The sequence below is a fragment of the Lichenostomus cassidix genome, chromosome 4, assembly GCF_008360975.1.
Source record: "Lichenostomus cassidix isolate B80296 chromosome 4, HeHo_3.0, whole genome shotgun sequence".
NCBI lineage: Eukaryota > Metazoa > Chordata > Aves > Passeriformes > Meliphagidae > Lichenostomus > Lichenostomus cassidix.
In genome coordinates, this window is record NC_139484.1 from 11,168,068 (window position 1) to 11,190,353 (window position 22,286).

The 22,286-nt window shown below is 37.6% G+C and overlaps 1 protein-coding gene across 2 annotated transcripts; it reads left to right on the top strand.

Annotated features, from left to right (window-relative positions):
* The first annotated feature begins 118 nt into the window (after positions 1-118).
* Positions 119-20,247, top strand: ABHD18 (abhydrolase domain containing 18). 2 transcript variants are annotated; one of them, XM_085057877.1, is made up of 14 exons: positions 119-303; positions 2,344-2,508; positions 3,325-3,433; positions 5,951-6,035; positions 6,601-6,701; positions 8,375-8,453; positions 8,544-8,628; positions 9,139-9,166; positions 11,059-11,197; positions 12,980-13,069; positions 13,350-13,451; positions 14,338-14,713; positions 16,678-16,840; positions 17,518-20,247. In XM_085057877.1, the coding sequence occupies exons 3-14, from the start codon at positions 3,342-3,344 to the stop codon at positions 17,567-17,569; spliced, it is 1,392 nt and encodes a 463-aa protein (XP_084914003.1). In that variant the 5' UTR covers positions 119-303; positions 2,344-2,508; positions 3,325-3,341; the 3' UTR covers positions 17,570-20,247. The 2 variants fall into 2 exon arrangements, with proteins under 2 accessions (XP_084914003.1, XP_084914002.1); XM_085057876.1 differs by lacking the exons at positions 119-303; positions 2,344-2,508; positions 3,325-3,433; ... (2 more) ...; positions 8,375-8,453; positions 8,544-8,628 and adding an exon at positions 10,554-10,648 and having other exon boundaries at positions 9,152-9,166.
* The last annotated feature ends 2,039 nt before the right edge of the window (positions 20,248-22,286 follow it).

The following is a 22,286-nucleotide window of genomic DNA, read 5'->3' on the forward strand; positions in this document are numbered from 1 at the left end:
AGCAGCCTCTCGGCCGCTGGGGGGCGCTGCCGGCCGGGGCCCTGCCGAGCCGGGCCGAGCGCGAGACGCGGCGGGGGGGCGGGGCGAGTCACGCGCGCGGCGGGGGGGCGGGGCCGGCTGCCTCCCGCGCGCGGCCCGCTGTGGGGGGTGGTCCCGCGCGCGCACGCGCCCTCGCCAGGCCCGCGCGCGTGAGGCGCGTCCCGTCCCGTCCCGTCCCGCCCTGCGCCCTCCCCTCCTCCTCCTCCTCCTCCGGTTCCCGCTCCCGCCCTCCCATGTGGTGCTTCGGCACTGGCAGCGCTTCGGGTGAGCAGCGAGTGACCTTCGCGGGCCGGGCCGGGCCGGGCCGGGGGTGGCCGTGCCGCCCGCCCAGGGAGCGGCTCCCGCTGAGCGCAGAGCTGCCGCGGCTCCCCTCACGGCACTGCCCGGCCTCGGAGGCGGGCTCGGGGCGCGGGGTGCTGCTGAGCGGGGCGGGGGGGCCGCGGTGTCTGTGTCGGCCGTGTTCTGCTTCTCGCCACTGGGGCAGGGCTCGGAGGGGGCGATTGGAGAGATTTGGCATCGGGAATGCCACCTGTCCCCTCTGAGTGCTCGGGTCAGGCTTGCAGGGAGCTGCTCACCCTGCTTTAGGCCCCGTTGTTTATCCTCAGGCTCCTGCGTGTCCATCCCGTTGTGTGGAGTTTTTGTGGGGCTTGTGTCTGCCTTGCCGTGACTTCGTTGTGATTTCTTTGATTTTTAAGCAGTCATTTCTTCTATCAGAAAAGGACCTGGCGTTAATTGTAAGATAGGTATTTAAATAGAGGGGGTAGGGAAGTTGACAACTCCTCCTTCTAGAACAGAACCTCCGTGGTTTTTTCAGGTTGCCTGCTGGGTAGGAGCTTTTTCACATCCATGTATAGAATAGAAACTACACTGTGGACTTTGAATGAAGGCCTCATGTACTTTCCGGGGGTGTTTTTCTTGTAACTGAAGCTGTTTGCACTGGATAAAAAGCGATAGCTAGTTTTTAATGTGTTGGATTTTGAATGAAATTTTCTGTCCGCTTCTATGTTTCTTCTTAGTGTGCTTTTGTATCTGCTGCAGTTTCCATTCACAGCTCACGATTATATAAAGCTTTCCGTGTTGACTGTGTATTCATTCAAGATTCATAACACAGATACTGTCTCTTGGGCTGCGCAACTCCACAGCATCTTTTATCAGGTCACTGCTTCCAGCTGACCTGTCTCACAGAGGGATCGGGATGTGACATGTGTGCTGTCAGGTGGTGGAAATCGAGTCTCATTCTGAGCAGCCTTTACTGATTCTCTCGTCCATTTCAAATTCTCACTGCTGAAATACGCCTGTTAACGTGAAGTTATAAAACTTCAGCCTCCAACAGTTGGATTTGCCTTTTCTGGCAGTGAAAGTGTTTGTGATTGTCTCTCCTTGTAGGCATGGATGGGCAGTGACTGAAGTGTGTCCTGCCCATTAGTTAGAGAGATACAAGAGGAGGCATCTTCCCAAATTTTTATATCTCAGTCATATTTCTGAGAAGTTCTATGCAGCATACTTCACATACTTGGAATATTGTTTTGGTTTGTTTTAGTGTTTCCTGTACTCTTTCCAGTAGTGCTTTTGTCTTGGTTCTGATTCATTGAAATGGCCTGAGTTACTTCAGAGTCTCCATTCCATCAATGAAGCAGAAGAGAGGATGAGAGAACTCTTTTTGCCCTGATCAATATTACATTAAAATATAATGTGCTTGCCTAGAAAGTTGTCTTGGCACTCCCTTGGTACAGCAGAGAGTTCATCAGGCCAGACTTTGGACTCAAAGCAAAATCTACAATGTCATGCTTTCAAAACAGAAGGTCCCCACTATGACTTTCTGCTCATTTTGTGTATCTATTTTTGCCCTGTAGTGACTGAACCATCCTGGAGCCACTGTGGCTTTCTAGGATATTTGTTCTAATATTCAAGTACCTTAAGTTCTCTATAATCTGTTTTGATAGTAGTTTATTCTAGGTTTTTAAGAGTTCTCTTTTCTCTGTATATTGATTCTTAAGTATTGACTTTCTAGAAGTGCAGAGGAATGTTTTTATTAATCTGACAACAATTTAAACCTGTTATATTCATACAAATTTATTTTAAGAGTGACCATATTGGAGTGTGGCAAAATAAATGCTTTTTGGATTAAAATAAAATTTAAAAAAACAACCATAAATTAAATTAAATTGTTTTGGAGTGTGACGCGATTGTTGAGTACATTTAGTATGGAGTGCATTGAGTATGGAGGGGTTTGGAAATACTAGAAAATGCCTGAAATGAACTTACTAACCAAGTCTTTGATTATTAAATCTGCTGTTTTCTTAGGTGTATCCAGATCGTGGACCTTTTTTTTTGAATTGAGTGACCTGTATCCTGCTGACCAAGAAACCAGATTTAAATTCTCCTTTTTAGTTGCGTTTAGTTTTGGTTGGTTTTTTTTTTTTCCCTTCCTCATTGGAAGAGCTCAGTAGTGGCTCCCTATTCACTTCAGTAAGTATTGCTTTGAAAATAATACTCACCTTGCCTAAAATCTTGTTTGATTTAGCTCTATTTGAGGTGGTGTATTTATTGAAAGAGAAATGACATTGGCAAGGATTTTGAGGGTGTGATTTCTTCCCTGAAGGGAGTGGGAGGAGTATTGATTTGAAAACCATAAGAAATGGCAAAATTGGAAAGGAATGGATAAAATGACGATCATGATATACGTTTAACACACCAATGAAGACAATATTACAAAAATAAGCTTTCTTTGCAACAGTGACTGGAACTACATTTTTTCCCTCCTTCTCTTTCCCTTCTTCTCTTGCCTCTCCTTTCCTCTTAAGTAGCTAGAGATGAAGTTTTCTTGTTGTTCAAACCCAAACATTGTTTCAAGCTTCCATTCTGAGATGTGTCCATGAAAGCCTGTGTTCGCTGAAATGTTTTGCCATCGTAGCTGCACTGAGAGAACGCAGATCAGTGCCACTCTTTGTTTTATTGGTTCAAGTAAAGTACAGTTAGGACTGGTTGAAGATAGAGTTCTGTGACCTGATGTGCCTCTTCAGTCAGATTGTCATCAATTATGTAATGAATATCTGGTTATAATTAACTATTTTAAATTCCTACATGTTGTATTAACTGCCTTTATGTTTTGTTCAAAACAAGTTGACCTGAATATCAAGGTTAATTTTCTTGGAATAAATTAGATGGTTTTTCCTTAATGCAAAAACCAGAATAAGAAAATACTTTTTGTTACAATCAATGAATTTGCCCCTCATGTAGACAACCCCTTTAACTGCCTTGTTTTTACCTCTGCTTTTTCCCCAGATGACAGTGTGCTGCTAATGGGTGTAAGTAAATTAGATGTCTTGTACCGAAAGCTTCTCCTCACTAAACTTTTCATCAGAGGATGGGGAAAGCCAGAGGATCTGAAAAGGTGACTTGTTAAAAAGTAACAGCATAAATAATATGTTGCATTAAAGGAGAAAAAAACCCAACCGTTGAAGTAGCAACAGTAATTGCCATCCTGTATTTAAAATACCAAAAGTGTTTGTTTTGTTCCGGAAATCATGTGTTTCCAAACCAAGGGAGTAACTGGATTTAAAAGAAATCTTAAAGTGATTTCCTATTTCTTTTCTGTTTAAAGAGGCTCTTCTTGAGAGAATGTCTATGTGTCCAATTATGTTTTTGACTTATGTATGTATGATGACATCCTTCAAACAGCATCTCTGGAAGTGTTTTCTGAAAACAAAACTTGCTGAATTTCTGCAGAAGAATTGTTTTGTTTAACATTAAAGTGGCTCTTGCTATCTGTCTGTAACTTCCTAGTGAGTTTTAGAAGTGTAAGATTTAATCAGAAGTTCCTCTCATAGCCCAAAGAAGTAAACCTCCTTTTAAGGTGTCTTGAAAATAAGAAAAAAATTGAAGTACCTCTTAATTTTTAAGCATTTAAATATTTTTATTAATTACTAATGAGAGTAACACCTGGAAGTTGAGCACTTGGATTTCTTAAGTTTAGAAATGAAGTGACTGAATATATATATTCTACATCATGCAGTATTTAAATAGGAAATTATAAATCTGCATTTAATAAGCTCATTCTTATGTATCTGAAAATCAATAAAGAAAACTTTGAAAACTACTGAAATAAAATTTTCTGCACCATAGATAGCAGTGGAGTTTTGTGGGAGCTTGGTTTTTTGTTTTTAAGTCCACGTGAAAGATCTGATCTGGATATGGCACTTGGATTGCTTTGTGTGTCTATCTTCAGTTGATTTTTTCTCTTACATAGCAGACTTTCCTGCAAAATGAGAACCTTGGCTTTGGTTGGAATAAACCCCACCAAAAATAGTGGGGTTTGTTTTGCTTACAGCATTTCTGTATTCTATTCTGTGTGTGTAGCCGAAATGGTATATTTTAATGTTATCAAAACTGTCTCTCTGATAAAGACTTTTGGATTTTTGGTGAGACATGGTGAGTTTTCACTGCCTCTGCCTGATGCTGCTGTTGACCAGTGCAAAGCTTGCCTGGCTCTGGAGGCTGATCACACTCACACCAAATGGCAATAAGGGGGTGTTGCTGGTGGTAACAGTGATATCAGCTCCAGTTCCTCCTTCTTCATTCAGGAGAAAGGCCCTCTCATAAGAGATCAAAAATGGTGGGGGAAATAGGAGGCAAGCATGCAGGTCTGAAAAGGGGAAGAAAATTTTATTTTATATGTTGCCCCCCAGTGGGAAGAAGATGAGCTGTTCTCCAGCTGCCAGGCTTCACCTGGATGAAGAAAGAAGAATATTACCTCCTCCTGACTCCTCAACCTGGCTAGTGGAAGGAGGGTTTTTATTTTTGTTTGTTAACTCATCTCTGTGAAGTTCCATTAAGTTATTACTATTTTTTTTACTTCAGGCATTAAATGAGATTGAATGACAGACTATCCTTCCTAGGTGTAATCTGAAATTTTATGTGCGTGCCCTTGATGTGATGAATATTAATATCCTAACTCTTCATCCTCAAGTCATCAGCAAGGGTTGAAATTCCTCAACAGAGGCAAGATTTAGCCTTTAGTATCCACCTAACTGTAGAAAAAAAGAGATAAATGCTTTATTTTTAGAATACTTATTGTCAAGCAAAGCATCTCTTTGTTTAGCTTACCCTCCATGTTCACATCTCACACCTTTAGCCATATGTTCTCAGAATTGATGCACTTGCTGTTCTGTATAAGAAAAGCAAAGGTTATACAGTGGAGCTATTTTTGATGGGGTGATAAACTGGCTTTTCTTTCCATTCTTTGCGTTTTCTCTGGTTTTGGGGAGGTGAACAGGTCATTCCTCTTTTCACTCAAAACTGTTCTAGCTTGTCAGGTGATGTGTATATTTATGACCATAAGAATGAGCAAGTTATCCTTGGCAGAGAGTATTCAAGATTCAGTGGGCCAATTTGAGGGCATCAAATCAAAATCCCTCTTCGAAATAAAGCTGACTTCCTTGTTTCTTCAACTTGGCACCTAATTCATTTGAAAGTCCCTTGAGGATGAAGATAATTTATAGTTTCCCTGGGCTGTTTTTCCATGTGCTTTATTGTGAAAAAATCCCCACTTTGCTCCAGTAGGGATTTCTTACATTGCAACAGACAACCATTGCCGCTTCAGTATTCATGTCCTTCAGTAATCCTGTCCATTCATGTACACCTCTGAGAAGAGTTTTGTTTCATTTTCTCTGTGTGGCTCTGCAACCCATTTAAGTAGCAGAAGAAAGCAATCAGATTTTCAGCTTCTGTTCCCCAGCAAGGTACCTGAGCCTACCTTACAGTGGCCTGGTTAACCTGTAAATGCAAAGCTGGCTTCGTAACTTTTATTTTCTTTGTGGCTTACTTTAGCTCCTGAAATTTTATATAAATATGTCTCTTCTTTTTTTTTAGATTAAAAGTTGAATCTTCTCTACTTGTTTCCTTTCAACAGAATATTTGAATTCAGAAAGATTATTGGAAACAGGGAAAAATGCCAGACGCTGGTTTCGAAAGATTACCCAGTGTTCATTGACAAGGTACTTAAAGGCAAGGGATGATGTGATTTAACTACGTTTGGTTTCATAATAGTTTATAAAGGTGTAATAACTTGGTATTTAGCACCAGCCTATTTTTATAGGCTACTCGCAGAGAATGGAAGGAAACAGAGACTAAAGCAGTGGGTGTACAGATATTATTTTTTTCCCCAGTAGTGCAGTAGTTGGGGAGTGAGATTTCAAATATTAAAACTCGGAAAGTGTTCAAAACTTAGTATGTGTTTTTTGAATGTATTTAAAATGGGATAGCATTACACCTTTCTTTGATTCCTGTAAAAAGTTATTTAATAAAAGCAAAGTTGGAAGCAAGTGTTTTGACCCTGTTGATAATATGTATCCCTATGTTTGAGGAGTAGACTTCAGCTTTGGGTGTTCTTAAAGCAATCCTATATCAAATTCTACTATATCAATCCTATATCCTATAACAAATCCTATATCAAATTCTATATTTTATCCTATAACAAATTCTACTTTAAGATATTTTCTTTCGGAGCTGATGTTGAACACTGATGTTATATTTATTGCTATTGTCCCATTCTCTCTGCAGGTTGAGGGGCAATCCGACTGTAAAATCCTTGAGGGACACTTCATTTCCCCCTTGGCTCATTGTGTCCCAGGAATCCTGCCAGTTGAATCTCTTGTAGCAAGGTAAGAGAAACCAAGAGGTATTTCTGAAATAAGTGCTGCAGAGAAATAATTGTCTATAAATAGTTGTATTGTGCAACTAATTGATTGTAATGCAAATTATCTGTAAAATATTTCAAATTGCGGGTATTTTGTACTAATGTGTTAAAACAGATTTGTTTTCAAAAGTGGAAATAAATCTTATTCATGTGATAGTTCAATCTGTGTATTTTAAAAAAAATCCACTGGCAAAGTATTACTTTTCTGGGTTTGTTTCCTCTCGAGTGTAGAAGTCATACTGCATAAAGCTGTGGAATACCCTGGAGTTTTTGTGTTATTGGTTTCTTTTTTTCCACGAGTGGGATGCTGGAAATGAAGAACAGTAGTCATTTTTTTATATGCAGCAGGAGAAGCTGTTTATATAAAAGTGTGTTATATTGTTTTTGAAGGAGCCATTCCAGCTTTCCGTTTACACTGAATACAAAAATGTTGTATGTATGATGAAGTAGCAAGTTCATTTACTTGCAGCAAGAGAATCTGGTGCCTTTCTTACTTGGCCAACACAAAAAAGCATGCTCACAGAAAGCTGGATGATCCCTAACAGTGCTGGTTTCACACTAAGACTGCTTTGCAGATGAGGAGTTGGTTTGCAAAGGGTGCATAATTTATGCTTGCTTTTAGTTCTGAGCTAAACTGTCATGATGAATTTTTCTTCCCAGACTTTGTTTGTTTAATAACATAAACATAAAAGTTTGTCAGATCAAGTTGATACTGATGTTGTAAATTTTGTCAGTAACACTGGTTGGTGTTTTTATATGTGTGCTTAAGCACGTAACATTAAGGACTGTGAGAAAAAGGTTGATAGTCAAGATATCAGTTCTATTCCTCCTCTCCACTGGTTAGAGAAAGAAACTGTTAACATTTTCAAATTAATTAGTACAATATTTGAAAATACAATATGGTCGTTGTTTCCTTATCTATGTTCTCTTGTGTTTTGTAGCCAAGTTAGTATAATTGTTACTTTGGCCAGTATTGTGACAGTTTTGAAAAGCTGTACAAATTTCCCTCAAGATGCTTGTGCATTGAGTGAATGTTTTTCCTGAAGTGTAACACTGTTGTAGGTAGCAGTGCTCCATCTTGTGGAGAAAATACTGGTGGCTCAGAAGGGATTCTTTTGCCAGTAGTTCAGATTATAGATAAGTAAGCAGCAGAAGACATTAATTGATTTATGTTGTGTCTATAGAATAGTTTCATGGTTTGTATGTTTTTGATTTTTTTTTTTTTTATTTATTGCTGATCTTAATCTTCAATTTCAGCTGTTGTGCCTTCAGGAGAAAAATAGCAATGATGCGTAGGAGAGCTGGACATGCTTGTTTAGGCTGCTCTTTATCTGAAGTTGCATTTCTCCACTCTGCAAAATTTAAATTGTGATGATGAGGTAGTAGTTTTTTTAGGAACATGATCTTTCATCTTGGCTCCTTTTCTTGTTTGGCCTTTCTTCTGTCCTACTTTCAGATTCCTTTGTTTGCTGAATGGGTTGATGAAAAATGATGTTGCTGAATTGCTGGCAGTTTGCCTGCATGGGTTACAAATACTTTATTATGTCGTTTGTTTTTTTTGGCTTTTTTTTTAGTTAGTTTCTCTTGATGCAGCTTGTACAGATATACTTTGCTAAAATAGGTGTTCACTTCTCACAGATTTCAGTTCATCATACCCAGAAGATGGAACAGCAAGCACAGACCTGTGTGCATTCATTTAGCAGGCACTGGAGATCATGTGAGTGTATAAAATGGAAAATTGATAGTTACTGAGAAATTAAATTATCAATTTTGTCTTACATATATTGTTTGTACATCTTGTCTTTAGCACTTCTGGAGAAGACGCACATTAATGGCACGGCCAATGATTAAAGAAGCCTGTATGGCTTCCCTGTTGCTAGAAAATCCTTATTATATCCTTTTGTGGAAAACACAATAGTTATTGCTAATGTCCTCTCTGGAAGGTAGAAGACTTACCACACTCATAAAATACCTACTTTTTCGATCCATTCCCAGTGGGTAGAAGCAAAGAAAGAATGACCATTACATGAAACACAGTTCTGTGGTACCACCCCAGGTAACTTTTGAGAAACTTGCTATTACCACTTAAGATTTGGGTGGTTTTTCTAAAAAAACAGTTAATCTGTTCTGTCATCTTATATAACAGTATTATTCTGATCCATTAAATAGGATCTTGGGTTACACTTTTTTCCTACCCATGTATTTGACAACAGTAATATGTTCCAAACTGCATCATCAAAATAGATTGAATTTGATTTAGTGGCAGTTTAACATTGGAAATTTAAGTTCAAATTTCAATTAATCTGTGCTATTTATGTATGTTATTTATTTTATTTATTTATTTTGGTTTAGTGACCAGTTTTATAAAGGCTTTTTTACTTTCTTTAACGGGAGTCTTTTACATGGCTGTAGAAAACCTAAGGATCAATTGTAAGTATTCCTGTTACATTTATGGATACTGTCTTTTTAAAATATCACTTTTCTTGTTTTTCTCTTTTGAGCCAAAAATTGTCTAAACTTTGATAGCTTATTAAGAAAAAAACCACTTAAAAAACCACTTGTAACCTGCTAGTGTGAAATTGTTTGCTCTTTGCTAAACTGCTTTGGGTGTTGTGTTAGGAGATCACAGGGATCAGGGAAGTTTGCACAAGTTGAACTTGCAGTATGGCGTGAGATGCAAACAACTTGAGTGAGTACAAGCAAGGGCCATTTTATTTTCCTGACTCACAACTAACTGCACATGTACAAGTGCTGCATTTATATTTCAGTCAGCTGTAATAGTCTTTGCTCAGATACTGTATTTTCATTATAATTGCTAGGATTTTGCTTTTCCAAGATCTTTTAAGGATTTTCAGACATGAATAAATCTACTGTTGCTCAGTGGTTAGTCAGTGGAGGCTATGCAATATTTGGTATTTTACAGGATTTGTTCCTCCAGTCAGTTTCTTAAATGTGAATTTAGAAGCCTAATTAGGCAGTCTATTTTTTTCACATTTTCCAAACCACAGAATTATTATCAGAGTTCAACAGGATATGTGTCTGAAGCAAAGCTGTGCTTTTAGTCTCCCAATATTTCTGCCAGTCCAAATATGTGTTGGTGTTTTAATCCTTTTTAATCCTAACTTGGACATTTTACATGACTAGACGACACAGAGAAGGTGATTTATGTAAGATTATAGGAAAGTGAGGGGGAAACCGTTTGCTGGAATACATTAGTAGGTTTATTTCCAGTCATGGGTGATCTGATGTAGAAGAATAAATGAAATAACTCTGTTCTCAGTTGTCCAGCATACCAGCTTAGTAGATCATGTGCCATGTAGAGGAGGATTGTTTCAATGGGGAGGTGCTCAGTCTGATACCCCAACAGGTAATTGTCACTCTCCAATCCAGGGTTATGCAGCACCAGTGGGTTTAGTTAATATGCTGGTAACAGTGTTCAGTAAATACAGCAGCTGCAGAGAGCTGAGGAATTTCATAACAAAGCTGTAGGAAAGAATTGCATTAGCCTGTAAATGCTGGTCTGCAGCAGCTATGTTCATTTCTGTGTGACTTCACAGTGAGCTTTGTCCTTGTGCTTCAGAGTGTCGCAAATGTGATGGTGGCATGCTGGCAGGAGAGGCCAGGAGCCCTTTGTAACCTGCCTGTGGTACTGAAAATACTCAGTCCCCCTCCCCAGTTTAGAGGTCTATTATTTTTAGAGTCCCTCTGATGGCTCAGCCAAATAGATTTCTACTTTTTTGTGTGTCTTCTGTGTTTTAATGCTTTGCAGTACGCTGCCTGAATTTCTCAGAACCGTGACAAACTTCCCACTTTACAGTTTCAGTCTTACAGTGACACTGATGAGTGCTTCCAAAGCTGACATACTGATTGCTCTTCAAATGTTGTGTGCAATTTTTCAGTGATGTAAAACAGGTAAATAAGAAAAGAAAAAAAAAAATTGTTTCTGAAAACGAGATAGTGTATGCCTAGGAGTGTAGCACTTTGATTCTATTTCTAAAATATCTGTTACAACTTCACAGGACAGAATAGTACTACTAATGAGATGCTAATGTTGGTAATAACTGGTTCCAAAAGACCAAGCTGTCAGTGATATTACAGTGAAAGAACAGGCAGGTGTCTATTTCTCATCCTCATTTGGATGAAAAATTACAAGTGCCGGTAAATCTGGGCTTGCTTTTTCCTCCTGTTGAATCAACAGGAGTTCAGCTCCAAAATTCTCTGGGGTTGGGATTAAGCTGTGTATAAATGTATAGAATGATAAGAACTGTCAGAGTCTAATCTTAGAAAATAAACCCTATATTTTCCTTTTCTGGGGAGAAAAGACGGTCATGTTTAAAAAATGTCTCGGACCTGTTTGTGATGGGAGGAGCTCTAATTCTAGAATCGGCAGCTCTTTTGCACTGGCTAGAGAGAGAAGGCTATGGACCACTAGGGATGACTGGAATATCCATGGGAGGACATGTAAGCTTTTATATCTCCTGTTCAGTAATTTTTGTTTTAACTTCTCATTTGATCATGTAGCATACAGAAATAATTTGTTTTACAGTGTTGATCTCAGAAGTACTTTAAAATAAACACTTAGAGTCATGAGAAACAAATTGTTGGCAATTCTCATGTTCTGTGGTGCTGAATTAGTATAATCCTTAATATGTACTGACAAATCATAGAGCCCTTTGTCAGCCATCTCCCAGCAGGCTTAATAAGAATATAAACTTCTCACATAATTGTTTTTTTTCCCACAAGGATGGGGGGCAGAAATGTTTGCTGAAAGAAAGTCTGCACTGATCGATAGCTAATTCTCCCTCTTTTCCTCCTTTTTTCTCACTTAAACCTTTGTGTTTTAATGCATTGTATGAAATACCCCCTCTTCGTAGGCATGTTGTAATTGAGGTGACTTGTGCTGTCAGTTCTGTTCTTAACTCATCTCTTTTTTCCCCCTGATCATTGGTACTGCTCAGAGATTTGTGGTGAGATGGATAACACTTTCTGTGTGACACTGTGCATATTCATACTAAACCAGCAGTGTGTTACTGTGGTGCTTGAAAGACTGATACACACTTAAAATGTTACTGCTTGTGTCTCTACAGATTATCATAGATCTGTGAGACACAGGTGCAAAGCTTACTAAAACCTTCGTTTGTTGTTAGGAGCTCAGTAAATAATGTTGGTAATGGTACCATTTACTGAAAGGAAAATATTCCCCTAAAGCACAGTTTTAGAACTCTAAATGTCATAAAGGTACAAAGCATCTTTGATTTACATCAACATCACCCTGCTGAATCAGCAGCTTCTGGGAAATAAATAACATTTGATGTTGATCCTCAACAGAATATGTTTTACAACAGAAGGTTATAAGCATTGATTCAGTTCTACTAAACGGGAATGAGTTATACTACAGGAGAGAATCAGAACATAGACACGTGGCATTCTTGTAACTTTTTATTAATAAAAATAATTAGAATAGAAGTATAGTTCAGTTGTGTAAATCCACTTATTAGAACATCTGGCACAGACACGAGGTCTTTTGTATTAAGGGGTTTTGTTTAAAGCAATAGTAAAATAAAATCTGTCAAGAAGAACATACCATACAGGGAACTTCTGCACATTGCACTCCCTTGCTCTGGCTTTTTCTAGGATAAACAGAATAGTCACACAAATACGTTCTGAGAATGGATGTGAAAGTAATAATTCAAAGTTAAAGGGCAGAAAAAAAATCCACTTAACATGTTGAGTTACTTCTCCTTCACATTTTGTTTCCAGTACACAAATTTTAAAAGTACAGAATTTTGTAATCCTTCTCATAGATTGCCTTTCTTTTGCCTTAAAATACACTTGCAAGAGTTTGGTGAAAAGCTTTATAGAAAGTTTTTTTTATGGTTTTAAACAACTAATAGCTTGTATTAGTTTTTATAATTATAATGAACAGAATTACAAAAAATTATAATTAATTGAATTATAATTAATGGAATATTAATTAAATATTCCATTGGGAATTCTTACCAAAACCCATTCAGCCTTGAAATGAATCCTTTCCAGAGCAATGTTTATTTTTAAAAAGATCACTGGAGAATGGATAGTAACTTCTAAAGAGGTGAAAGTGTATCCAGCTGCCACAGTCCTTAACTCTTCAGCACCACATATTTCATAGATACCACATAAACAAAGAAATTGAAGATGGAAGAGTTCTTCTTATCATATTGTGAATTCAATATTAAAATGTGTAATAAGTGCTTTTGATTCTAGATGGCTTCACTAGCAGTGACAAACTGGCCTAAACCATTGCCATTGATTCCATGTCTTTCCTGGTCAACAGCCTCTGCAGTCTTTACTACGGTAATTAACAAATTACAAAATACATTTTGGTTAATATATTAGACTGTAATCAGAAATGTAAGTTAAAATATTTGGGCTGGCCACAAGGGAGGTGGGATTCCATGTCCTGTGTTACAATATGTGCTTATGCTTTGATTGCAATAATTCTGAGGGCTGTCCGGGAACAGAATTCTACTGAAAAAATCGGGAGAGGAACAGGTCAAATTTCTGCATGTATCATTATTTTAGAATGACCTCTGGGTTTTCCTTGTGCAGTGAATGCTTTAATTTATCATCTCAGGGTGTGTTGAGCAAGGCAGTGAACTGGAGAGAGCTGGAGAAACAGTATTTTACACAAACTGTTTATGAAGAAGAAATCATTCAAATGCTTGAATATTGTGGAGTAAGTATGGTTTATTTGCCCTATTTGCCAAAATTTACATGTGAAAATCTAACAGGTAACTTCTTTTTACTTCCACTAAATTAGACAATTGTTAGCTAAAACATACTTGCATGTTGTTTCTTTATGCTTTTGATAAGTTTATTCTTTGAAGGAAAAACATGAAAAACAAAACTAATATTTTGGTTGTATAATGAGTGTTAAGTGTAGCCCTTGCTACAAGGTTTTCCTTTGATCACACTTGGTGTAATCTGCAACCTAAAATGTATTCAATCAAAATTCTGATAAATGCCTTTTGCCTCCCCCCAAGATTCTTTGCTTTGTGATTGTTCTTTTTTTAATACCTTACAGCAGGAGAAGAGGAGCAGGGGTGCAGATAGTTCTTACTTGGGCACTTGTCATTTTTAAGTCATATACACTCCAGCTACACTGATGGAGAAGACAAAATGAAAAGAAGAAACATTTAAAGATGTTTAGCTTGTGTCTTCCTGTTATTTAGAGACAGTTGATTTTTCAGTTCTAAACCTAACATTAGACCTGCTCACATATGTTTATTTTTCTATTATTATAATTAGATCATTTAAGCTTAAATGACTGTAATTATAAATTCAGAGTTTATTATAAAAAGAAAAAGAATTATTTATATAATAATCTTCTGTATATATAAGTATTCCTACATTTTTTAAGCTGACAGAAATATAGAATGAAATTATCAAGAGGTTATGATGGTGAGGATTTAACTGAATGACCTGCAAGCTGAAAATAACAAGTGAGCAGTGCTGTTTGTATATTTTTAATTTTTTTTAATAATGAGTTCATTTTAAAAATAAGAATAACCAATTGGTTTAATGGGGAAACCCTTAATAAATGATCTGTTGTCTTTGTTTAGACGGATTCTTTCAAGATGGGACAAGACTTTGTTAAAAACTTCCCTGAGAGTGTGGACAGTCTGGAGGATATGGACATGACTTCCAGAATATTCAGCTTTGAGTCCTTGAATGATACTTTATCTAAGGAAGCTGTTCACAGCTTTAGCACGAACAGAAGTGCTCTAAGTGCCTCTTCAGAAAGACTCTTAATACAAGATGCTCCTAAAATGCAGTGCATAAATCAAACCTTTTCAACCAGTAGCAGTAGCAATAAAAACTTAACCAGCCCACAAGGACACAGGATAAATACAAGAAGGAGTGACACTTTACAGAGAGAATCCTTAATGTTCATGAAAGGAGTAATGGATGAATGTACCCATGTAGGTAACTTCCCAGGTATGTATCTCTTTGTTTCAATGTGCACTTTGGAAAGCTGAATAAAATACAGCGGAGGGAAAGGTATTTTCTTCATTTTCCATGTGTAAACCTGCTGGCACCTTTGCTCAAATATGGAAACATTGCGAGCATTACTCAGTAGTGTCTATTTACTACTCAATTTCCTAATTGTTTTTCTGTTCCTTCTTGATGGCCAACTAATGACAAAGTGAATTAAAAATTTGCCCATCAGTATCTTTCCTCATTTCTCCTCTGCCTTGCTGTGGCTCATTTCAGCTATGAATTAGTGCAAATTTGTATTATCTGAAGGAAGAAAACACTTATGTGATGTAACACCTAGATCTGATTAATCTCCTAATAAGGTTTTTCCAGCAGATTCAGGTAGATGCCATAAAGCAGAAATCTCATACTGACTTCAGGTAGAAGGGATGTCCCTGTGGGGTGGTGCAGTCTGGTGAATACAGTTTCCCCAGGACAGGCATAGCATATAGAGGGAGCTGTAGTACAGCATTCCTTGGAGTTCAGGACAAATCCCTTTCAGCAATGCAAACAAGTGCTTGCTTCCTAGAGCAGCCTTAAAAGGTTCTGCTGGAGTGGGGGTTTGGAATTCCTTTTGTGGCAGTCCATGGTTTGTCTGTGCATGTACCTGCTGAAGGCATCTCCCACAACATGCTTTGACTTCAGACAGAGTTGTCTTTTAATGTCAAAACCTTCTTGATTTGGAGCCCCTGTGCCACCTCATTTTTTAATTCTGGCATTGAGTACTCCATTGCTACAATTATTTAAATTTAAGTAAATATTAAATAAAAGGAAACACACAATTAAAGGAATCTAGTGTAGATTCCTTCACTGCAAGCCAGAGGTGTTTTGTGACAAATACCCAATGAAGTGCTTTCCTTTAAGCTTTCAAAGTTATTTCAGTAGTCAGCAAGAGCCCTGTAAGGTTTATTCGAAGTACAGACATTCTTAGTTATCTAGACTTATCCAGGTATCACTTAGCTAAAGCACTGACCTTTCCTGGAACTGTAAAGGATCTGTGATCCTAACGCACTTGTCAAAGTGATGGAGTCCATCATGTCAATAGTCTCCCAGGTTTCGTCATGCTCTGGGAGACTTAGCATCCTCTGCCAGGGTATCCTTGGAGTGAGGCCAGAGAGGAGCTTCAGAAAATCTGCCTAACACTCAGGTTTCATGGAAAACTGAATGGAAGAGTTGAATTTATCTTAGCATTATATATTTTCTATACATGATTTAGCATGAAAGAAGGAAGGGTTTAAATTATTGGTGACACCCCACTGCCAGACATCTTGGCTGGTCACTCTCTAACATATCACATATTTTCTTTTTGAAGAGAGAAATGTTCTGTGTTCAACATAATTTTGGTGGTATTTTTCTCAGCATCATATTGGTGTTATTCACGCTAGTAATCTGATTGGTGCAATTCTGGTTATGAGTAATAAATATGTATAACAATATGTTGGGATTTTTATGGTGCAAGTAAACCATATAGGAAACAGAAAAGAAAGTGAACATAGGCTGTACTTTCTGACCTCTTGTATGAAAAGTTGTGTTTTTCCCTCCTTGAGGGGAAAAAATAAAAGAAGCTTCCAGTCTGTTGAATTTCAGTGTTCTTTTTGCTGGTTAAAAGGGACCTCAAAGAACTGACATGAATGCTATAGAGTTTTGTTGATAAGAGGAAAGAATTTTCCTGTCATTCCTCAAAGACTTGTGAAGTTTTCTGCCTTGGGGGCAGGAAGGGGAAGGGTTAGTTTGCTTTTAGGCTGATGACCTTAATACTGTAACATCAAAAACCAGATAAATTCTGCTGGAAACTTTAGACATGTACTTTTATTAAAGCTTAGAATAATTTAATTTTTTGTAAAAATAGCATTTTTACAACAGAAATCTCAGCTGTTGTTATTTCTGGCCGCAGATAAATTCAGTTTTGCTTTGTTTTCCTTCAGTTCCAGTTGACCCAAGTTTAATCATAGTTGTACAAGCTAAGGAGGATGCGTACATTCCTCGAACTGGGGTGCGCAGCCTCCAAGAGATCTGGCCAGGGTGTGAAATCAGGTATCTGGATGGAGGTCATGTCAGTGCCTACCTCTTCAAACAAGCACTCTTTAGGTAAGGGAAACAGAAAAGTTTAAAATTAAATTTTAGATTTAATTAAAATGTAAGCTTGCGTACTTGCATGAATTTGTGCCTTAGTAATATTAGATATTGATTTTCTAAAGACAGTTACATCAATCAGTTATATGAGTGCAGTTCTGTAATCAGTTACATGAGTGCAGTTCTGTAACCAAAAAGTTAAGTACTAGTGCTGTTAATTTTAATATATAAGGAATCAGTAAGACTGTACACACCATTTAGGAAGTCCAAGCAACAACAAAAAAGAATAGTATTATGTTGGGTCAATGTATGCTAACCACTAGTTTATTGCTATTTAAAACTCCAGCCTTATTTTTATGATAGCTGCTCAAAAATTTTCAGTTATGCATGTCTCTAACACATTTCTGATGTGTTTGAGTAGAAAGCTCCTAATCCAGCAATATTTGCACTTTCATTAAAGTTGGAAAATCATCCCACTCATTCCTGAAGCATAAATATATTACTGGATTGAAGTGAGAGTTCTCAGAAATGAAGGAAGGAGAAAATAGCACCTGATAACATATTTTTATTGAACACTGTTTTGGAATTGTGTTGATAGCTTTGTAAATGTATTTGTAAATATATGGAAAGATGCCACTTTTATCTGCCCTGTCACAAATTATACAAATTCTCTTCTCCTTAACTTTTTTCAGACAAGCGATTTATGACGCATTTGACCGCTTTCTCCAGAAATACACCATGTGATCTCTCTAATGCATTCAGACTTACTGGAACTCATGTTTGGAAAACAAGCCTCTTGCAATGTTGAGCAGATGGTCACTGACTGTTGTAGGTAACAATTACCAGAAGTGGTAAAGTACCAGCATCACTTTCATTTCAACCCAGTGCCATTCTGACACGGCTGCTTCGGTGTTACCTGTGAAAAAAACAACAGCAGCAGCATTTGTCAGTGCATGAATGGTTCGTGTACTTCATGTCTAATCAGATTGTGTATTCCTTTAATTCTGAATAAATCCTGAATTGTGTGTCAGTACAAAACAGACCAATCAAGTATTGAAAGAATGTAAAATGTGTTGTGGGGCTAAGCTGCTCTCTTGTGTTTAGTGTAGTTTTGGTTTGTTCCAGATACCTCGGTTACCTCTTGCTTCCTCATGGCCTTGTTGTTCCAGTTGTGTTGTACTGTGGCTCTGCCAGCACTCGTGTTTGTCACTGTTTTTCTCTTCAATTATGAATTGAAAATGAGTCTTAGGAGATGGCTCAGCACCAAATCTTGCTGAAAGAGACTTGGACAATTCAAGGATAAGTGAGAGAGACAGTTTCATTCAACATGTCTGTGAAGTTTTCCTGCCACTGAATTAAACCGTGCCATTACAGAAGGATCATGTAGCAATTCATCAGTCAGGTTCACAAAACTGGAATAACTGAAAATCAAGTGTCTGGTAATTCATTGTTTACATTAATTCTGTAGGATTACATAAGCTTCCAGATTTATTTTTGTTTTTGGGAATAATAGATGAAATAGAAACTTTATCAGTTTACTTTCTAAGCACTGGATGATTCTAAACAGTTAAATTGACAGCAGATTATATGGTGCTATAAAGACCTGTTGGAAGTACTTCAACAGATGTCCTCTCTAAAGTGCACTCAGCACTGATATGCAAAATACACTTGCACTGTATAATTTAAAAGATACATGAGACTAAAGGTTATTGAAACAGTTAGGTTTGCTCTTCAGTTTACAACACTTGTGTTTTTAAATTGGATGGAAAATAAAGAAATTTGGATTTTGAACACATGTAAGAAAATCCAAAGTCTGTTGTTTCCTTTTTTGGGATCAAAAATGCCAACAAATTACAGCAGAATAAAAGGTTGTCATGTAGCAACTGCATGGGTATCTCTCCACATCTTTTTTCTGTGGTAATCTCCTATAAAATTCTTTTAAAGCCAGTTTGCAGGGAAGTTGAAAACTGAAACACAACACTTAGTACAGTCACGACCAGGATTACACTGAAACCAACAGGCAAATCCAGCCATTTCTCAGTATGTGTGACTTCTGTACCTTTCCAATCAAGCACTTTTGATCTCCATGGTTACTGTAAAGGTTTTTAGTAGGCAAAGTATGGAGCAAGCAAAGCTCAGTTTATATATTCTCTTGAATTTTAATTAGGTAGACAGGACTGGTAACTGCGAAGGAATCATGGTTCATTTGAAAATCAAGTCTATTCAGGTAAAACTGAAGAGCATCAATTTTTAATAACCCAAATTATGTAACATACACATTTATTGAAAATTTAAAAAAGTTCTAATGTGTCGAAAGTTAAATTGCTTCTTTCAAGTGGTTTTTCATCATTTCTTTGGACAGTGTTGGTTTTATATATGGGGAGCAAATGTGAAATGCTAGTACATTTAAATAGAGTAAAACACCAAATATTTGGAGGGTTTGAAATCAAATATTAGTAAGTTTACCAATTTAAAATTGAAGTGAACTAAACAATTCACAGGGTTTACAAGCATATTCATCAGCTTAGAGTGCTTTACAAGAGCACTGTCTGCTGTTCAGCAGCTTTTGTTGCTCTCACATTTTAAATGTAATTGTGTGCTTTATGTCCTGTTTCTGTTGCAGCTATGAGAAAGGGAGATAACTGGTGGCAAAGGAAAGGGCTTGAATAAATGCAAGAGAGAAAAGACAGATTTTGTAAAGGCCAGGAGTAAGCACAAAAAAAAATCAACTATGCTACAAAGTATAACATGCCAAAGTAAATATTTTCAAAGCGCACAATACTGGGAATTACACAACTGATGGGAACTCTGCATCCTGAGGTTAGTGTCCCGATGGTATTACTAACAAGGTTTAACTTACCAAAAGGGCATACTGTGCACAGAACAAGATTTACTTCTGCTTGTGAGAGTGTCTTTTTGGACAAATGCTACTCCTGGTTGTGAGAGGGTCTTTTGGGACAAGTAGTGAAAGATTGGTTTCTGACAAGAATAAGGAATCACACTTTGCTCTGTAACTAAAGTCATGTTGCCAAATATGAAAGCCCAGTAAGCATTATTTAACAAATTTCTCAGGTTAGAATAATAAAAAAGGAAAAATGAGCTCAGTGGTCTATTTCTGCCAGTTATCAGACATAGGGAGCTGGTCTATGACAGGGAGAATCTTGCTGTGTACATGTTTTTAACCCTTGCAAAATCGACTTTTTAAATCATATTTTAAGGTTAAATTCTAAGAAAGTATAAATAATCCATTTCGATGTTAAATGACAATGTGGTTTTAATCCAGGAGTTGCATGAGAGAAATATTGTAATAAGGTTTCTTCCATGTAGAAGGTAAGACATTCTGTATGTCTTAAATTTGTTGTAAAACTGGCCTTGGTAATTTTTTGGTTTTAATTTTTTTCAATAAAAGTCCTAAAAAAACATTTAGGTGCACGGGGTTTTTTTCTTTCTTGTTAACAGGTGTTCAAAACGCGTCTCACTGTCATCCTGTAATCCTTTATATTCCTACTACTGCTGTAGCAGGAGGAGAGCAGGTAATCTACAGGACATGATAAAAGCTTCACATAACAAACACTGGTGGTGCTTTGATGTTTTTCTACATGCAGTACTGAGTAGAGAAAATAAGTTTGTATCAGCTAATTAAGATACCATTGTGATTCTAATTTTACACTTGCCATGCAGGACATATCTAGTTATTGTCAGATGGAGCTTTTTGTAGTTTTTTTCCCCAAGGCCAAAAAAAAAGCCCCCAAACAACTCAAAAGGTACCTTTTTTTTTTTTTTTTTTAGCAAGGATTGATCCCTTGTGTTTTATTACTGTAGAAAGTCTGCAGAAAGGAAACATTATATGAAAGAATGAAGTCTTGCTGCTTTTTCTTGCTTCTTACAGGAATGCCAGATGCCTGTAATGGAAATACTCTGTAAACAGTAGAAAAGTGAAAATCCTTGGATCCTAAGAATACTATTTTTGCTTGATAGCTCCTAACACTTTGAGGCAGGTATTTTTTAATTGTTTCTGTCTTGTGTTGGTTTGGGTTTGTTTTTTTCTATGTTGGTCTGCATTGCTGTTGGTTGGGCAGGGAAGTTTCTTTATCTCAGACTGTCAGGTTCTCTGTCAGCTTGGCTGCAATGATAAGTTCCACGGTATGGAAAGGAGGTTTGGGGTGGTCTGTAGCCACATAATTCCGTGTGAATTTTTACCTAATATGAGTAAATGCTGGTATTCCATGAAATCCTGGAATTTGCAGTGTTCCCTGGAACGCTTGGATGCTTCCACACAAGATAAAACATGAGCATTAAAACGTAAAGTGGCTCATAAGAATCGTTAGTCTCTTGGTTTCATTTGGTGTAAATCAGCCCCTTTTCCAAACATAAGTATTTTAAGTACTGTGTTCCTGAAGGAAAGAGAGTTTTGCCACAGACGTCTGACTCACACTGCTAGAAAGTAACAAGGAGGATGATACAAGTGGACAATATGTGAAGGATGAGTCTTAGCAACTGTAAAAGCTTTTCATATGCTCTTCAGTTCCAGTCCATCCAACAAAGTCTGCAGGAAGCTCCATCCTACCACAGACATAGCAAAACAAGTATGGGCAAAAGCTTCTCAAGTGCCACGTTACTGGTCAACTTCAGTGCTGTTTTGCCCCCACATAATTAGCCGTTAATTAGTTTCCTGCTTCTTTGCTGCTTTGTTTAGGTTCCTGCACTGTAGTATTCCTCAAGTCCCAGCTGGCTTACTCCTCTGCTTATCTTCTAACACTGTATGGGAAAAAGAGGAAACAAGAAGTTAATCCGCTTCTTACCAATTACAGGAATTGCAATTACAGGAATGTGCATCAGCATATCTATATGGTTTTCTCCTTGTCACATAACAATTGTAGTAGATGTTTTAATTTCAAGCCTTTACCACAAGTCATTAATTTCCAAATACCTTGAACAAAGCAGCAGGCACTTGAGGTTTTCTTTGAGGTAGACCTGGACTTCCATCATGTGATCTGATCTGCTACTGGACCCACAGGTCCAGAATAATTCTAAAAATGCTTCAGTGCCTGAAGTGTCAGCTGTGGTGGGGCATTTGTTGGGTTTTTGGTTGATTTGTGGATATTTTTTGTCTGATGAAGGGGCAAAACCCCACATAATCTCATTAGAGCAGCGAATAACATTACCCCAAAAAGAACATATTTTACTTCTGCAAAACCCAGGAAATTTGCTTGTTTGTGACACTACTTCAAAAATATTTCTCTAGTTTTATAGAATTTGGGAATTTGCTTAGTTCATTAGAGAAGTTTGTTGGGTTAAGAGCTTTTGTAAGAAAGGGAGTGAAACATGGCTGAGAGACTGCATGAAAGACATGGGAGAAGAACAGGTGTCTAAAAGTGTAATCAGGGAGAATTGTGGGAGCACTTGGAGCTGGCAAAGAGCTGAAGGGGTGATTAATGCCGTGCTGTGGTGGCTTTCCTCA

Bases quoted from the DNA above. Each gene is read 5' to 3' on its own strand.
- ABHD18 (XM_085057877.1), top strand. From the start codon at position 3,342: ATGGGTGTAAGTAAATTAGATGTCTTGTACCGAAAGCTTCTCCTCACT. The intron at 6,036-6,600 runs GTACTTAAAGGC...TTCTCTCTGCAG, and splicing joins ACCCAGTGTTCATTGACAAG to GTTGAGGGGCAATCCGACTG. The intron at 6,702-8,374 runs GTAAGAGAAACC...CACTTCTCACAG, and splicing joins GTTGAATCTCTTGTAGCAAG to ATTTCAGTTCATCATACCCA.